Below are 18,113 nucleotides of genomic sequence, written 5' to 3'. Positions count from 1 at the left end.
TGAAATACATTCAATCAGATTTGGCATCTACCCCCCCCCCCCCCACCCCCCCCACCCCCACCCCACCCCCCCCACCACCACCACCACCACTGCAGATAGGCTATCCCAACCCCTCTATTTCATATTTATCATACACCCAGATTTGCTGCTCCTAGAAAACACACAGAAAACCCTCTATTCAACAGCATTCCATGCATGTTTGCATGTTCAGGTTGAGAGCTGAGAACACTTGATGTCACCAGCCTGACATTTCTTTTTTTCATCTGAAGATACATGAATGTTAATTTAAAGTTATTGATCTGCGTAGTGAATTATGCAGAGGAGAATGTTCTTGAAAAGCTTCCTCTGGCGACAGCCGGCCGGTTCCATTCTAATGACGGTGCATGGTGTAGCTGTGATGACTGTAGCTGATGATTGATGTGGCTGAAGGTGACGTAACTGACCTGAATGCAATCTGCCAGACCTCGCCTTCACCCCAGACCATTTGTGCTACAGATTCATCGTGACAGACAGACGTGGACATTCATATTGAAGAAGATTGGCTACGACTACATGCCTGTCTATAAGAGTTCTGAAGGAAGCCTTAATGCTCACTTATTTCTGATGAGAAAATTCAGTAATAGTTTGTGAATGATACACATAGTTGAATATTCTATTTAAACCTTGAATGCCAGAAGAGCAATACTACTTTGTTCTTATAATAAAAAAAACATTATGGTTCCTCCTCAAACCTCTGGGGAATTGAAGAACCATCTGCTCTCAATATCTGAATATTCAATCGCTCAAATCGCTCCAGGTCTTGTGGCATTGACGATTCAGCGTTCCTTCCTTTTCAAATCAATAGTCATGGTGTGTAGTATCCGACAAGCACCCTATATTAGGTGAAAGAAGGGTCAGGTGACACCACGTTGTTTATCGGGAGGTGTTTAAGAGCAACATTCGTTGTCTTTGTGTGTCAACCATCAGTTAAAGCAGAAGAATCAGCAGAAGAGGCTCTTCACAACTACTGTGTAAGAATCAGTGAATGAGAGAATGAGAGAGGCAGAGAAAGAGAGATCGATGAGCAGAGAGAGAGAGAAAGAAAGAGAGAGGGGGTTAAGGGCATTTTGGGATACTTCTGTCTGATTCCCCTGCGGAGAGGTTGTCCTCACACCCAATTCATCTCCTGTGAAAAGATGTGTGCCGGCGTTTAGGGTTTATTCTTGGCTGAGCGCAGGAGGGCTGCACCTATAATGTGGCTGTCACAAAGGATCCCCTGCTATTTTGCCTCACGCTTCAGTGCCTCGTCCAAGCGTAGAAGGGGAACGGAAGGGCCCAAAATTGCTCTTGCTTGTGCGGCCTTTGAAGTATAATGTCGGACAAGAGCAGAATATCTTTCCTTTGGGACTGAAGCCTGCCATGTCAGAGAGACTTTGCGACAAGGCATTCCATCAGTCGCTGCCAGTCACTTTTGGCTTAGTGTCCAGGGAGTCTACTGTGCTCAAAGGAGCTCTTGAACTTTTGATAGCCACCAACTGTGACAGCGAGTCTATCAGAGTCCATTCTCGGCTTATCCGATTTAAAGATTTGTTCCATCTTGTTGGTCTTCTGGTTTCTTTAGTGCATTTCTATTTAGTGAAGGTCTATTATGTCTACAAAGGGATTGTCCTTCAAGCTAAATGTAGATCGGCCATAAATTGCTCTTATCCTTCATTCACAGGTATGCTAGGGTGTGCACTGAATAAGACACTAAATGAGATATCTATGGTGAAAAAAGGCAGAACTGCGTCATCTAGCAATGTCTCACAAAATGTAGAAAAGCAGTCATTGTTCCAGACACTGAGACTATAGCACTACTCTGAGAAAGTCCACACTAACATCATTCCTTTGCTCGAATTCACAACAGAGAACGGAATGAAAAGACTCTCAGTCATAGTCAATCGAAAAAACCCTCTGTTTCTATTTCTCTGTCTCCTTTTGAGACGTGAACAAGTCTCGTCCATGAAGTCATGATCAAGTTGGCATATACTCACACTCATTTGTTTGGTACAATGACTCAGCAGATATTTGATGGCCACAGGCATGACTCAGCTCATCCCAGGGATGGCGAGAACAATGACGCAGCAGATGTCCAGGCTTCACATCATCCCCTTCAAGGTGGTGAATTGCTAGAACTCGGTGGTGGAGATCTGGGTGACCTCTGATTGCAAGTCTTGTTGGACCCTCCTGGAGCGCGAGCCGTAGGGGATCCTGTCCATGCCTAGTCATACCGGCTTCTTCCCGCCCGCTTCCGAGGGGGCGCAGACGGACACAGGCTCGCGGTTGGTGGCGTTGGCGTTGTTCCGAGCGTGGGTCAGGCTGCTGCGCTCCACGCGGGTACGGAACGGCAGGCAGAAGTCGCGGAAGCAGCGCTTAAAGTTCTCGTCCAGGAAGGCGTAGAGCACCGGGTTGAGGCTGCTGTTGGTGTAGCCCAGCGCGATGCACAGGTGCCAGCTGGCGACGATGAAGGGGTTCCGCTGATCGATCTCCACCAGCGTCTTGACGATGATGAAGATGTGGATGGGCGTCCAGCAGATGATGAAGGCCGCCACGATCACCAGGACCATGCGCGTGATCCGACGCATGTTCCGGTCCTTCTCCTTAGAACCGGAGAGCAGGCGCACGCTCCGCAGGCGCAGGATCATCAGGCCGTAGCAGATGGTGATGACGAGAACCGGCACCACGAAGGCGAAGATGAACACGCAGATCTTGGTCACCGTGTCCCAGTACCAGTCAGGGTCGGGGAACTTCAGAGTGCACACGATCTTCCCTGTGGACAGAGTTCACAAGGCATGTGAGTCTATTATCTGCTACAGTATATACCATGTGAATACTATTCAGGGAGAAAAGCATGAGATTAGATTAGAAGATAAAGATGGTACGATAAGGACTACAAAGATGATAATGATAACATCAAGCACAAGATAATAATAATGATGAAATTTAATGATGATAAGGACAATGCTGATAATGACTAGATGATAAGAACAAGATTATGAAAATGATGAAATACTGTATCATGATGATAATGACAAGATGATTATAATGACGAAATATCCATTTTATTTCTTCCAGAGAAAATATCGTCTGATTGGCTGACAAGGTTGGTTAATTCTGTATATCGGGACAGTTATGAAAGACCTGGAACAACCACAATCTTTTAAATGGTAACTACCAACCGTAATGAACAACAGTTGAACTAGGAAGCAGGCTTCACAACAACGGTAGTAACTAGATAAACTAACTACCCACTAACTCACTAAGTAAAGGAAGTAGTACAACAGACTAAACTGTTGGCTTCTTTTTAAACTGCACTGCATGTTTCCGTTGTGAGCTATAAAGGCATGACTAGCCTACATGAGTGGTCACCACGGATAATCGGAATAACAGCCTTCAAGGTGTCCCAATACATACACAGTACATAATATATAATGTATAAAATACTGCATATACTTTGCCTCCGCCTCTTCCATTAAGCCTCTTATCTCTTTCTGAACTTGACAGGACATTAATTTCACTGTAAGAAGCAAGATAACAAAAAACAAAATGTATAGCAGAGTATTTTTCTGGGGATGTACAATGTCTCCGAAATGAACAATAAATATACATAAAATAAACAATATGACAGCTTAAAAATTCCAGCATTGTGTTCCACCATCCATTCCGAAGATGAACTCAAAGTGCAGCACGACCTCTCTGCTCTCATTCCTCTTCTCCTTTATGTTGTTTTGTTTCCATCAGTGACTCACAAACAAACAAACAAACAACAAACCTTGCCGCCAGCCACCAGACACCACGCACCCCATCACTCACCGTTGTCTGTCACCTTGGTTACGGCCATGATCATGATGGGCACTCCGACGGCAGAGGAGAGGATCCAGACGCACACGTTGATGATTTTGGCCTTGGCGGGCGTGCGGAACTCCAGCGCCCGCACCGGGTGGCACACGGCGATGTAGCGGTCCACGCTCATCATGGTCAGCGTGAAGATGCTGGTGAACATGTTGTAGTAGTCGATGGCGATCACCACCTTGCACAGGGGCTCGCCGAACGGCCAGGTGTTCATCAGGTACTTGGCACTCTGGAAAGGGAGTGTGCTGGTGGCAAGGGCGTCGGCCAGAGCCAGGTTGAAGATGTAGATGTTGGTGGCCGTTTTCATCTTGGTGTACCTGCACACACACACACACACACACACACAAGGGAAGAATTGTTTTTCATTGTTCTCTGGTTGGAAAGGATGGCCAAGCATGCGAACAAATGCTCAAAAACACAAGACTGTTTTCCTCTCGATGCACTTGGTGCATCTGGAGAGACTGAAGTTTGCTATGACCACATGTGTTGGTGGAGCTGTAGAGATGAAAGGATCTGTGTTTCCAAATGGACCATAAGAGGGCTGTGAGTTCAGTCCCAGAAGGTACCACAGTTGTGTCCCTGAGCAAGGCACTTAACAGTTGCTCCAGGGACTGTGCCTGCAGTTAGCTCACTGTAAGCTCTATCCGTCAGCTAAATGATAGATAAAAAGTGATGGGGAATGGTGTTGACGAGCTCTCCTCTCAATGCACCAGAGTTTGCTGAGATAGTACTGTATGCTTGGTCCATTACATTTTATCAAATCAAATCAAATCTCTGACAGAATCTCAATTAATTGAGAAATTGACAAACTCTGACAGACAATCTGACTATCGCTTTGATTTGTAGCTTTGATTAGCGAACTAAGCTCACATGAGTTGCTGGAGAGATATAATGTGTGTGTGTCTTTTCAGTGTGTCTCATTCCCACAGCTAAGGCTCCAGCTACAGAGATTACGCCCTCCGGATGGTCAACAAAGCATGTTAAGCGTGTCCAACAACCAGGGTGAGGGACTGACTGTCCACTCCCCACTCAGATCTAATACCGCTGGGGCCAGCCAAGCCCACTTCCTGCCCCAGTTCCTCCGAGGATCTACCAGTTATTATTGTTTTCTTCTCGGTGGGAATCAAACTGATGTTTACTGCACCATGCTTGGATGCAAGTCACCGACTGCACTTTCTTCCCCAGTAAATGAGAGCTTCACTGTCACATGCGCCTTTTATAGATACCCTATGGGGCATCTGAGGGTGGTAATGCCAAGAGAAGGGGCGCTGTAAAACTCTAATGTGTTTACCCGCCATTACTTATCAGCAGCTGTTTTACTGTTACCTCTCATTCACTCCACTCTTCTTTCTCTCTCTCTCTCTATCTACTTCTTCCTCCTTTCTTCTGCTTTCTCTGTCTCTCTCTTTATCCACCTCCTCATCAACTCTTATTTTTTCTCTCTTTTTCCTTATCCACTTCTTACTCAGATCTGTGCCTCTTGAGTTGTGTCTTTCTTTGAATCTAAGCCATGGTATATCTATCCATCCATATACTATATATATATATATATATATATATATATATATATAGAGAGAGAGAGAGAGAGAGAGAGAGAGAGAGAGAGAGAAAGAAAGAGAGAGAGAGACACACACACACACACACACACACACATATGTATATGGTTATGGATATGCTACTTGGCAGACACCTTGTCCACACTTGTCCAAAGCGACATACTACAAACAAAAACAATACAATAATTAATTTAGCAGTGAACAAACTCAAAATATATGAAATACATACTGTATATAACATTATATATGTATCCATCTCTCTATCTAAGCCAGTTCCCTCCTCTGTTCCTGTGTTCCTCTGTCCCACATGGGTCCCCTTCCCTCCTCCAGTGCTGTTCTCTGTGGAGCTGCACAGCAGCAGGGAGTGGTGGAGAGGTGAGAAGTGAGTGACTGCTTTATTCCCTCTCCCGTCTGATTCTCTCCCTCTCTCTACCTTTTCTTTCACAGACGTAAAGACCCAAGAGGCGCGATGGTGTCCGGACTGACAGCAGTCACGTGGAGCAGACGCCCCAATAAAGGTTTTTATGACTGTTTTTGTTTATGGCCTTTGAGAGTTATCTGCTGACTGCACAGGGTTCAAACAACTCATGTAGGCTGGGTGACGTCAAAGGGGGATTGAGATGCATCCCACCCACAAGAGGTAATTCCCAGCTGTGAGGAAAACACACTGACTTTGCACTATACCTCATAATGACTTTCAGTCACAATTATTCAGAGCCAGTGAATCGACCACCAGGGACTAATGTCCTTGTAGACAGAAATCATTGCTGGTGTTCAGTGGAAGATGCATGGCCTTAGAAAGTGATCCAGGTCTGGTGCAGTAAACAAATGTTGGGCATTGCTATTAGGGATGCATCGATCAGATACTTAGCATCGCTATCGTTCCGATTTTGGCCAAAATTATGTTGTTTCTTTTCTCTTGCATCACAAAGGGTATGCTACAGGTGCCACTTCCGGCCAAAAGGAATGTGAAGTACAATGGTATTAGTAAAGCCCATAAACACATGGTCTGGGGTAAGCGCATGGAGACTGTCCCCTTGTTGCATTTTCAGCAGGCAAATGTATGAACAGCTTTGTTCTTTTAATATAGGGACGAAAACAGTATCAGATTTAGAATCAACACTCCAGGTTGTGTTATTGGTTTTGGGCATGAAAAAGTGGTATCATTCCATAATTGTGCGTTCACCCTTCTAACAGCAGTATTTACAGGCATGATTGATCAGGGACAGAACTGTTTTTGAGTCCGTTCCAGAACAGGGTATAAACGCTGTCCATTCATTCAAATTAACCAGATATTGAAGATTTTCGTTTGAAACACTTTACTGGGCAATCGTTTTCTCCCCATTTTCAATTCAGTTTGAGTGACATATAGAATCACTGATGATCTCATTCATATACGGCAGTTATGTCAAGTGCTACCCCATGCACAGCAATCAAACGTGGACATCATCCCCAAAGAACACTAAAGAATGCTGGGACTCCAATCATGCTAATCATGATTTGCTCTTTTTTATTCCACTGCCCTCGCTACTGTGACATCTCCAGCACTGCCCGTATGTTGGCTGTGTGATGCCTATGATCCCATGACATGCTGTACAGACAGGCACATAGGCTGGGGTTCAGAGGTCAAGCTGAGTTAAATGTCTCCCTCGACATGGACCTCTGAAGGTCGCCTTAAAAAATGTTGCCATCTTTGAGATCAGGTATCTTGCGTTATTTCCTGGAAAATGTCATGTTTTTTTTTATTATTATTATTATCATACCCTTTAAACTCTTGACGTTGGCAAAGAAGTCTGAAATGCAGACGTTTTTGCTCAACACTCTTTGGTCCTCTGCTTTTGAGTGGCTCCTGTGATCTTTAGTATGTTAAGACGGCAAATTTAGATTTTTGCTACTCCAGAGCTAACTTGCAGTTCATCTTGCCATAAGTAGTTAGCTTCAATTAACACCCAGATCTCCTTATATGGGCAAAGATGGTAGCTTTGGTTATTTTTTGTAGGCCAACTTCAGGTCTATGGAGGCGAGGAGGGAAAGAGGGAGGGAGGTAGGGGTGGATGACGTAACACATTTAGCTCACAGCAATCGCGATGGAGCAGCAGTGGCCATCAGCACTGTCTGACAATCAGTCGACCTGGGCTTGGGATTTCCTACCTAACCGTCGCGAGTTGGTGTCGCTTTGGATAAATGCATCTGCTAACTAAAATATCAGACCAACCCACCAGGCTAACCTTGTTTGTCACTCAAACCTACCATGGGCCAATTCACAGAAAGCCTTACAATACAATAGAGTCTACAGCAGAATGACACACTTACAGTAGCCTACATAGACTTCACATCTGTAATGTGCCAACATAATGAGGCTTTTCATAACCACCCTGCGGCCATTCAAAAAGAGCCCATTATATGATTTCAGGTGTATGCACATAATTCTTGAATTATAGCTTTGTCGGTGCGTATGTGCACACTACTGCCATTAACTATGATTGACATGACAATCATTCCATACACTCTGAAAGGCTGTTATAGCAATTTGAGGACTTTGTGTAGACAGTGTCCCTGTTTGCATTATCTGTGCTGATGCCTTGGCGCTGAATGCTGTTGCCTTTTCAGTGCATCTTTAACGAATTTTGATGTAGGGGTTGGCTTTGTTCCACGTGCATTTTCATTTTCTTTTTTCCTTCTGTGTTTAGCTCCAAAGTGTTATTTCAGGACACGGAACAAATGTTGGGAGGAAAAGGCATCCCAACAGAGTGAAAGACCACGAATGATTCAACATGAATAATATTGTACTTTGTATTTGTTTTTTTCGTCTGCTCCTGCTGGCTGAGCTTAAGTCTGTCTGACTCTCTGCTCTTATTCACTTGGCCGATGAATCAGCCTGCTTGTGCTGTAATCATTGAGACACCACAGGATGGATATTCATCCCTCTCTTTTCTCCTCTTTTCTCCTCTATATTCCTCTCCTTTCTTCCTTTATCTTATTATCTACTCTCCTCTCTTCCCCTCTCCTCTCCTGCTCCATTCTTTTAGTTTCTTCTCCTCTCATCTGTGTTCTCTTATCCTCTCCTCTCCTCTAATTCCTCTTCTCTTCTCTCCACCTATCCTCTCCTTTCATACCTCATTCGTTCTCCTCTCATTTGCATTCTCTTGTCCTCTCCTCTCCTCTTATTCCTCTTCTCTTCTCTTCACCTCTCATCCTCTCATGTTCTCTTGTTCTCTCCTTTCCCCTCATTCCTCTTTTATCCTCCTCTCCATTCTTGACCTCTCCTCTCCTCTCCTCTATCCTTATCTGACATGGTCCTGTCTCTATTGCGGTCACTGGTCGGCCTACCCTACGCTCCGTTGGCCAGACTAACTCAGTGATGCTCTGCATCCTTCTGTCCTCGCCCAAAAACACGCCCGCTGGCACCACGCCAGTGCACGTCCTGTGCACACAAAGCGTCCCAGAGTGCTCATAACACGGGACAAAGATTCCTCGGAGGACAACCAAAAGAGGGAAAAGGATTCTGTACGAGGCTGATGGGTTTGACTGGCGCCTGATAAAAGGCTAATCCTGGCAGGCAGTGGCAATCATGTTGCAGCTCCTGACAGGCGCAACATACAGTAGGTCTAATTTTCGTTATAAATACATAAAAAACATTTTGCCTGTCATGTGCAAACCTCTGAATGTCTCTTCAAGAGTAAGATTTTTTTTTTTTATGCACAGGCCATTTGCGGTGGCTTTTTGAAGGCTAATGGGATGTTTTGGGCAATGATTGTTTTTGGTGGGCAGGGAGACGCTACTGAAATGTTACATCACAGTCCCTGCAATGTCAGCAAGCGTTTGCCGTGGATAGTCGGGCTGGTTGTGTAACACATTACATGGAGGGGAGGGGGAGGGGTGGCGGGGGGAGATTGAGGTCTGGGGACCAGCAGCCGGGGAGAGTTGCTGACGAATCTCCCTGCCCAGCAGACAGGCACAGTGACAGCACACAGTGCATCCCTGGTCCCTGGTGATGGTGCTCAGTCTGGGGCAGGTAAGACAGCAGGCCCTGATTAGACACGCAGTTCTGTTGCCCCTGGGGGAAGGGGTGGGGGGGTAGTAGATAAATACTGTGTCAGGGCTGTCTGTCTACAGAAGAGGAATGCAGTGAGCAAAGGTTTCCAACTGTTTCTCTGTGGTTCCCATTTCAAAGTCAATTTGGAACGGATTGAATTATTACATCCCTTTGAAATGCGATTACTGAATTGTTCAAATTGTCGAATTGTTCTAATTATCGAATCAGATCTGACATAGAAAATGCTATATATTTTGCTATATATTTAACTGTTTTGCTTTTTTATGTAGGATGCAAATATTGTAAGTGTGATATTTCAATACTTACCGTTTCTGTTGTTTTTTTTATTCACTTATTGCTTAAATGTATTTATCCATGTTTGTATCAGGGAACAGATTTCTGTGAGTGTACACATATATGTGCTTTCTTGTGTTTTGATGTGTGTGCGTTTTCCTGCTTTGTGTCAAAAGGGCTGCAAGCTGAGCTGTGATGAATGACTCTTAATGACAAAACAGGAGGGTGACAAATGCAATATGACAAAACAGTAGGATGCTGAAGGCTTCGCTGTGGGGGGGAATGGGACCACAAAAGGCAAGGGCAAAGAAAGAAAAAAATAACACACAAAGAAACAAAGAAATGATATTCTTTTTGTAAACTATTTGTTCCAGTTACAAAGCTGAATTGAAATGAATCAGGTCCATGTTGCATGCCTGCTGTGATAAACAAACAAAATGGGGCATTGTTATTATTTTGATGTTACTCTTCATAGCACTGTCTTCTTCACCTAGAAATAGCCCACTACTAAGCATTACAATAGTACATAACTAACGATTAGCCAGGGGAGAATATTGAACGAGAGTGCCATTCATGACGATGAGCTCCATGAAACTGTAACCGCGGGAAGGGAGCGCACGATTCGATTGAACACGGCCGCCCACTGCGTGCAGTCAGCTGAGAGGAGCTTCAACAAAAAAAAGCCTCTGCCCTGGCAGGTGGCAGGGCCGTCAATACCGTAGCAGCGTTTGATCCAGACGAACACCCCGCAGACGGAGATTGATCTCCACGGATCTCCATGCTTCATTCATGGCTAGTTTAGAGCACTCGGCTCCAGCCTGTGGAGGCTACTGGTGAGAGCTGAGGGCCCAGATCACGGTGGTGGCTAGTTGGCAGAGAGGAAGGGGAAAGTGGGAGTGGTTGGCACAATGGTTGGCTGCTGGCAGTGGCACAGAGTTCATCCCCCAAGCTGCTAAAGTGTGCTGCCACCAAAAATGTTCAAATGATTGGCATCGTGACCTGATCACATCTATTCTGTCCAAACATCTGAAGGTCACTAACTGTTAAGATAAGTACAACTTTCCAATCTTCGACGGTCAAAACAAAATAAAAGCCCTCCCACAAAAGCACACCACACACACCCCCACAACAACAACAACACAACAATGCAGAGCTGTGTTGGACATAGATATTGGTATACTATAGACAGAGACCATAATCATCCGTGTGAAAAGAAACAAGCTCTCAGACTGGCAAAGCTTCCACTAAGAGAGATTCCTCTCCTCCACATTTGTTGATATGATAAAAAAAAATCTCTCCTGAAATCCCATCGAAAAGTAGCCTTGTTGTAAGTGCACACGTTATAATCACAGCAGGCAATGCACTCCTGATTGTGTTCCTCAATGTTGATCTTTTAAGGTGGACTTTTGAAAAGAGTACAAATAATTATGTGAGTAGAAGTATCTCTCAATAGGGGAGTCTTGCATGCAAATCTCATGACCACAGTAAACACAGGCATATGAGACAGAGAGCTGTTCTCACTTTCATAAGCTTCTTAGACCCTGAACACAATTCTACAAAGCGAATAGTCTGGCAGTTATGTGATTCAGTGTGTTTATTCTTCTGTCCTTCAGTATATATGGTTTTACTAGTCTGGTTATCACCATACTAGGCTCAATCTTTTAAGATTGAACATTAGTATGGGGAGGCTGCACTTTGTTTCTACTCCACAAAAGGCGTGATCAATGGGCATTGTTCAAATGACTCCGTACACTTGGATAGTCCTTCAACCAATCAAACGAACAATACAGTCTTTCAGATTAGCTAGTCTCTGGTTGGAGCCAAAGGTTCTGGCAGGGAACAGGAGATAGATATGCAGGTTTCCAGCCTGAGCTGCCGGGGCGAAATCCAAATTCGCCAGAAGTTCAGGCAAGGTTCATCGAGCCTATCGTTTTATTGTAATGTCCATGAAATTGTGTGAATAAGAGAATTACAACTGCTATGTTTGTCCTCATATATAACTTATATACTATATTAGCTTCTAACATTGTCAGTTGGAACTGTAACTGTCCCTTCTAAAGTGGTATATTTTCCAAATAGCACTGTTCCACATCATTGTAGGAATTCATTAAGGGTTATGTCTTGCTTTATGTCACTACATTTGACATGGAATTCAGATCATTTCAACTGACCTGCTAACAAAACTGCCTGTGGAACACTAACCCCATCTGAAGCACAGATACGCCTAAGAATATGTTCTCAAAAAATAAACAGGGCGCTTAATGCTTCATTTCAAAATAATCCCTAATGATACCTAAATCCCTGTCAGGACTCTCAAGCAGTGAAAGGCGCTTAAAATGGAGTGAAGAGGATTTTTGGACAATAAAACTGAAGCAGTCTTGTCTGTCTTGGCCTCTGGCCCTGCTGTAGTGGTGGTGGTGGTGGGGGGGGGCAGTGCTGGGCTCGACTGAGGGCTTTTGTTGGGGGGGCGAGGGGGCAGTTCTGGAGTTCTGGGCTGGGTGGAAAATCACACACTCTGCTGATTAAGGCGGGACAACACAGAGGGAGGCACAGCGTGCCTTGGTGAGTCAGATACACACGCACACACACACACATACAGAGGCACTCATGCATATCCATGCTGACGAAACCATACACATGACACACACACACAGACACACACACACACACACACACACACTCTGGCTCTCGTGCATCTCCATGCTGACAAAATCATACACACACACACACACACACACACACACACACTCACACACACACACACTTGCACTGGTACTCAGGGGTACACATGCAAACACACACACACACACACACACACACACACACATCAAACCAGAAGACTAAAAGGACCCGACATTTTTCTCACCCACAGCAAAATATGCATGATTTCTCATGACATTTACTTCTTGCGTCTTTATTTTTGAACCTTTTCACTGAATCAGGTGTCAGTTGAAAGTGCCTGCAGAGGTGAAAAATAATCATTTCTTTTGCTTTGGCTATGTGACTCTCAGTTGGAGAATGCTTTGTTTGTCCTGTGTGTGTGTGTGTGTGTGTGTGTGTGTGTGTGTGTGTGTGTGTGTGTGTGTGTGTGTGTGTGTGTGTGTGTGTGTGTGTGTGTGTGTGTGTGTGTGTGTGTGTGTGTGTGTGTGTGCGTGCGTGCGTGTGTGTGTGTGTGTGACAGGCCATTCACAAGACACCAAATCAAGTGTTCACAATAAGTGCTGCACATACTGCATCTGTGGACTGAAAATAGTGTTTATATTCATGCACACTGGTGTCAGCACCTCATACAGCCAGGCTGGCAGGTACATTGCATAGACCTTCATAAGGATCTAGGGAATCTTGGATCTTTGTTGATAGTGTCTAATAGGCATTCAAAGTCTTCAGCAAACTGACCTTCAAGTTAGATGTTTTTCACGATGCCTTTCTGTGACTAGATCGATGGTGCTTTTAGTTGGATTGTGTTTCGTGTCTCTTTTATGGATGGAATTCATAGTTCTGTGTTTGTGCGAGGGCTTGACATTGTGCTTGGTTGTATTTTACATATTTACATAGGGAGAGCCCTGTGACCAATGCAAGTATTCTACTCCATAATCATCTCCCTGTCTCCACCTAATTCCTTTTGAAATTAGAGGGGAAATTGCTTTCTGTATGGAAGCGATTTCTGCAGCTCATATCCCCTAATAAATGCATGTCCTCAACATTAAGTCCTCATTTTGCCTAGTCATAACTTCAATAACATCCAACTGAGCTCGCTTCAAAACAGTCCCTTGCTCAAATGACTAAATGATGTGAGGCCTTAACACAACTCATTGTATGCCATCAAATACATAATTATATATTGATGACTGTGGCAGGAAAGTAATTTACGCCTGGGTTCAGCCAGCAGAACACACGGGCATAATCCATTAAGGATCAATTAGCATGTTTTATACAGATGAATACCTTTCATCATCACCACCAGTGGCCAGCCATCCCTATTGTCATGGCAACATCATGCTTTCACTGGAACCAGCAGAACCTAGCGAGAATGTTCTCTTTTAAATTTGTATAGATCATTTCAGCTTGGCCCAAGCATCAACATTCGCAGCAGGCAAAATAACGAGAGAGGGGGAGAGAGAGAGAGAGAGAGAGAGAGAGAGATATGTCGGTATTACAGTGATTAAAAATAATTTCTATTTCTATCACTATTTCTATTCTATCACTATATCACAGTAGGCTTTAATTTTGCGGCTCAAACCCTGTCCAGTTCATTCGAGTCACATCGGACTTGGAGTGCGATGGTTTTTTGGGTACCCCCCCCCCCCCCCCCCCCCCTGCTCTCCCCCTCCCTTTGGCTCTCCCGAGGGGTCTTGAAGTAGACAACCAGTCACTCTTTCGTTCTATGCAACAGAACTCAGCATTAACCTATGCCAAACACACAAATTCATTTTGTTTTAGAACTGCAACTGCAGATCAGGATTAACGTACTCGTTCGTATGATATGAAAAAATCTGTCTTCTTGCCTGTCAGAGCGCTGAGTTTAGTATTTCTGGAATTCCTGTCATCCATAATATTAATCAGGCTATAGACTATGCCATGTTGTCTTGTTAACATTCTTAGCAAAGAAAAGCCAATAGTGAATACCGAAATCGAATAACTTTTAACAGAAACCTGAATTATTACCACTACGTAATCCCGTGTACTACTCTCTATCTCTCACTATTCTGGTTGCCGACAGAGCTCGGACGATCAGCTTCAACTTCAACAAGAAAAATAAATGTGCACGATTCATTCGCACTGGGTCCGTAAATCATTTCCTTTTGTTCTGCTTGTGGAATGCATAGGCTATAATATTTCTGTTTCCGCTGTGATGGAATTTTGTTCGATTGGTACTAATTGAGCCAAACTTCTGTCAAAAGAGAAAACGCAGTATATCCCTCTGCTACCACCCAGTATCTGATCCAGACATTTGCTTCTAGATAGACTTAAACCAAAACAAAAGTGTGCACGTATGGCAATCAACTGTTGATGTCAGTTTTCTATACTGTTAAAAGTAGCCTATATCGTTTGCTTAAATATGCTTTTGTTATCGATTTGCCATTGAAAAGGCACATTCCTACACAAAATAACGCGAATGAAAAGTTTACTGTTAAAAAAAAGTAATTACCTTACTACACCATACATGACGAGTATATTTCCGAGCAGTCCCACCACGCAGATGACGGAGTAGAGAGCCGTTATGGAGATGGCTATTATGATCCCCGCAGGACTTCTGGTTGGGTTCGGCTCCGAATAGTTTCCAGCGGGCACGAACCCCATGGCATCGTCGGGGAAGGTGACATTGTACGGGATCACGGAGTAGAGATCGGAGAGATCAGTATCGGGTGCCGTGGAAGGCTCCATTTCTAATGCGCTATGGTCGCTGTCCCCTTGCCTAGGTGCTGAAAGATGGTGCTACAAGCAATGCACAAACCTCTCCAAGTGACGCCTTCTTTACGCACGGATAATTTCAGCGTGCAATTAGATTGCACAGCACAGCATGCTGGCTGTATAACTTGAAACAGAAAGAAAACGCTTCAGGCTGGACAGGTGCAATGAAAATGCAAGGCAAAAAAATGCATGTAAACTTCTGACTAGTTAGAATGAGGTTACTATTCCAACGTCTGGTCGAATCAGGCATATAAGCTCTGACAATAACTCGGGAATGTTAGAGGGATGGCGAACGGACAGAACGCTCTCCGTGCGCTGCTGTACTTCTACGTGCGTCCAGATTTCCTGGTTGGGGGAAAACGACAGCCTGTCGACGTCAACCCGGTGCGGTTGGCTCCGAAAAAACTAACAGTTGGCGTGAAGCCACGGGTGATAACTTGAATGGAAAGCTCACACAGAGAAGAAAGAAAAAACAACATTTATGTTATATATGTACTTGATTAGCTCACACAGGATTAAATTCATTTATCTCACAAAAAGAGAACACCAATCTCCCACTAGCTATAGGAACGGAGCAGAGGGGGCGGTGAACAGGGAACATTTATTGGAAATATACGACCTAATAACATTGGGCCACAGCTGTGTTTGATGTTACAACATCAAAGGATATTATATAAGGGAAAACATAAAATAAATGGAAATTAGGGGCAACACGAACGTACAGTCAACTTCAAATGCATTGTAAAATCACACTCGCAATGGTGTCGGTGAGAGCAGAATCCTGCGTTTAGTTGCCCCAAGCATGAACGTGACGCTGTGGTATACTGTCGGGGCAGTATGGTGAATAATAAGGGTGAAAATCACTCTTCAACATGATCTCCATGTGTAGGCTACTTTATCATCTTGTAGGTCTACAGTCACTTTACTGTATATAGAGCGTGATGGGAGATCAGCATAACTACAGCGTCTCAGTAGGCTGCGATGCCATAGTTACAAAGTAACATATTGTCTAAGTCAGTGCAAACATGGGCTACATTGGCCTATACATTGGTATAGCCTACATAGTTGTATTGGTAGTTTTGTACTGTCACGGACAGCTGCAGTTAGTTGCAACATTAGTGAAAATATATTTTGGTGACCTTCCTTTTGTACACTTGGGTGGGTGTTTCTTCGCATCTCTCTCTCTCTCTCTCTCTCTCTCTCTCTCTCTCTCTCTCTCTCACACACACACACACACACATAGACATCCTCCCTCTCTCACCCACCATCATCTCCATGCGCACTATAATGTACCATCTCTCCTCCTGGCTTCCCCACCCCACCTCCACCACCATCTCGTGCGCATCGTCTGCCCCCTCTCTCTCCCGCGCTCATTCTGTTGTGGCGGTGCCCTGCCTGCCTGTCAGCCTCCTGTCCTGCTGACAGTGCAATCGGAGGCCTTGGCCACTCAGCCTTGTCCGGCCCTGGCGGCGCAATCTTCGCCTTTGTGTGAATGGCTTTCTATTTCCAGGTCACCCCTTGCGTCTGTCTGGGTTAGAGAGTAGCGAGCGAGGCTTTTTTTCTCCATTAGAGAGTGTCAGAGGGACTCGGTCCTACTCCAAGAGGCCGCTTTAGCTTGTCTCCCTTCGTCTCGAGGTCCATGCACTCCACACATGGCAACTGTTGCCATGGGCCAAGGAGGCGAAGCTGAAGGGCCCACCACTCCGCTAAAGGGTAAGAGAATGATGTATGGAAAGGCACTAGCTGTCATGAAGCGGGGTAATGCGTGCTGTCCATCTGTCCATGCACAGGCTCATGTGGGTACATGAAGATCGATGTGAGGGAGACGTGGAGTCAAGCATGTGTTCACGGCTTCTTAAACGTTATGTCCACACACGTCCACAGATTAGCAGAACGATTTATTAGCACGACACTGACAGTCAATGGCACATAAACACCAGGAATTGCTAGCTTTGCAGTGATACATTTCATATTATTTTTTTTCACCCGTGAGTTCAAGGCAACAAACCATGAATATTTGCACCAGCGAGCTAGGTTGTAAATTCCATGTTTAAACCGACTGTGGACTGACAGTGTGCATACTGTTAGATAGCACTGCACACAGTCTAACTTATGGACAGTTCACTTTAGAATGTCTTGTTATGAGTCCAGACCACTGGTAGATCTCACTTTCCAGCTTCATAATGCAAATTAGAGCTGCAATTAGCAATTATTTTAATAGTCGATTATTCTGATTATTGTTTTCTTGATTAATCAATTAGCAATGGATAAGATGCCAGAAAATGGTGGAAACATGTTGACCATTGTTTCCCAAAGCCCAATAAATGCTTTGTTCTGTCCACACACCAAAGGTATTTCGTTCACCATCTCAGAGGAGCAAGCAAAGAGGAAAAGTTTAATAGATAAAAAAGGATGCTAATAAAGGATGCTTTTGCCTTACAAAATTACATAAACCGATTAATTGATCATCAAAATAGTTGATGATTAATTTAATAGTCAAGAACTAGGTTAATCAATGCATTGATTAATTGTTGCAGCCCTAATGCAAATAAATACATTTCCATATCAGTTGTTTGTACAATGCAGAAGGCAGCAATCGGGAAAATAAAGAGAAAATGTATTAACGGGATCAATAAAATCAATGCAAAAATACATGTGTTCACTTCCTGTACCGTAAATGAATTTAGACAATATCACCTGCATGGTGCTAATGTAGAAGTACGTGGGGCCTTTGGTTAATGTGACTACATGTTTGGTGCACCCAATGCTAGCTATGTCTGTATCTTTTCCTTTGTCATATTTGGATTTGAATTCTTTCATACAGTGTGATTATGGGATAAGCACAGACTCACCCCCTCCTTTTATGTCCTCTGAAAGCTGTAATTATGATATCAACACAGTTCAGAGAACTTACCAGCCTTCCTCATTTCCCATGCACAAGAGAC

At 44.2% G+C, this 18,113-nt stretch overlaps 1 protein-coding gene across 1 annotated transcript; it reads right to left on the bottom strand.

The window, feature by feature from the left end:
• Window positions 1–2,243: 2,243 nt before the first annotated feature.
• Window positions 2,244–15,141, bottom strand: oprd1a (opioid receptor, delta 1a). The gene is made up of 3 exons (XM_062529487.1): window positions 14,906–15,141; window positions 3,832–4,187; window positions 2,244–2,788 (listed from the first exon to the last, which is right to left on the bottom strand). Exons 1-3 carry the CDS (start codon window positions 15,139–15,141, stop codon window positions 2,244–2,246), a joined length of 1,137 nt encoding a protein of 378 aa, XP_062385471.1.
• Between the last annotated feature and the right edge of the window lie 2,972 nt (window positions 15,142–18,113).

Source organism: Sardina pilchardus, chromosome 24, assembly GCF_963854185.1.
Source record: "Sardina pilchardus chromosome 24, fSarPil1.1, whole genome shotgun sequence".
Classification (NCBI taxonomy): Eukaryota; Metazoa; Chordata; class Actinopteri; order Clupeiformes; family Clupeidae; genus Sardina; species Sardina pilchardus.
This window is presented reverse-complemented; position numbering and strand designations above follow the sequence as displayed.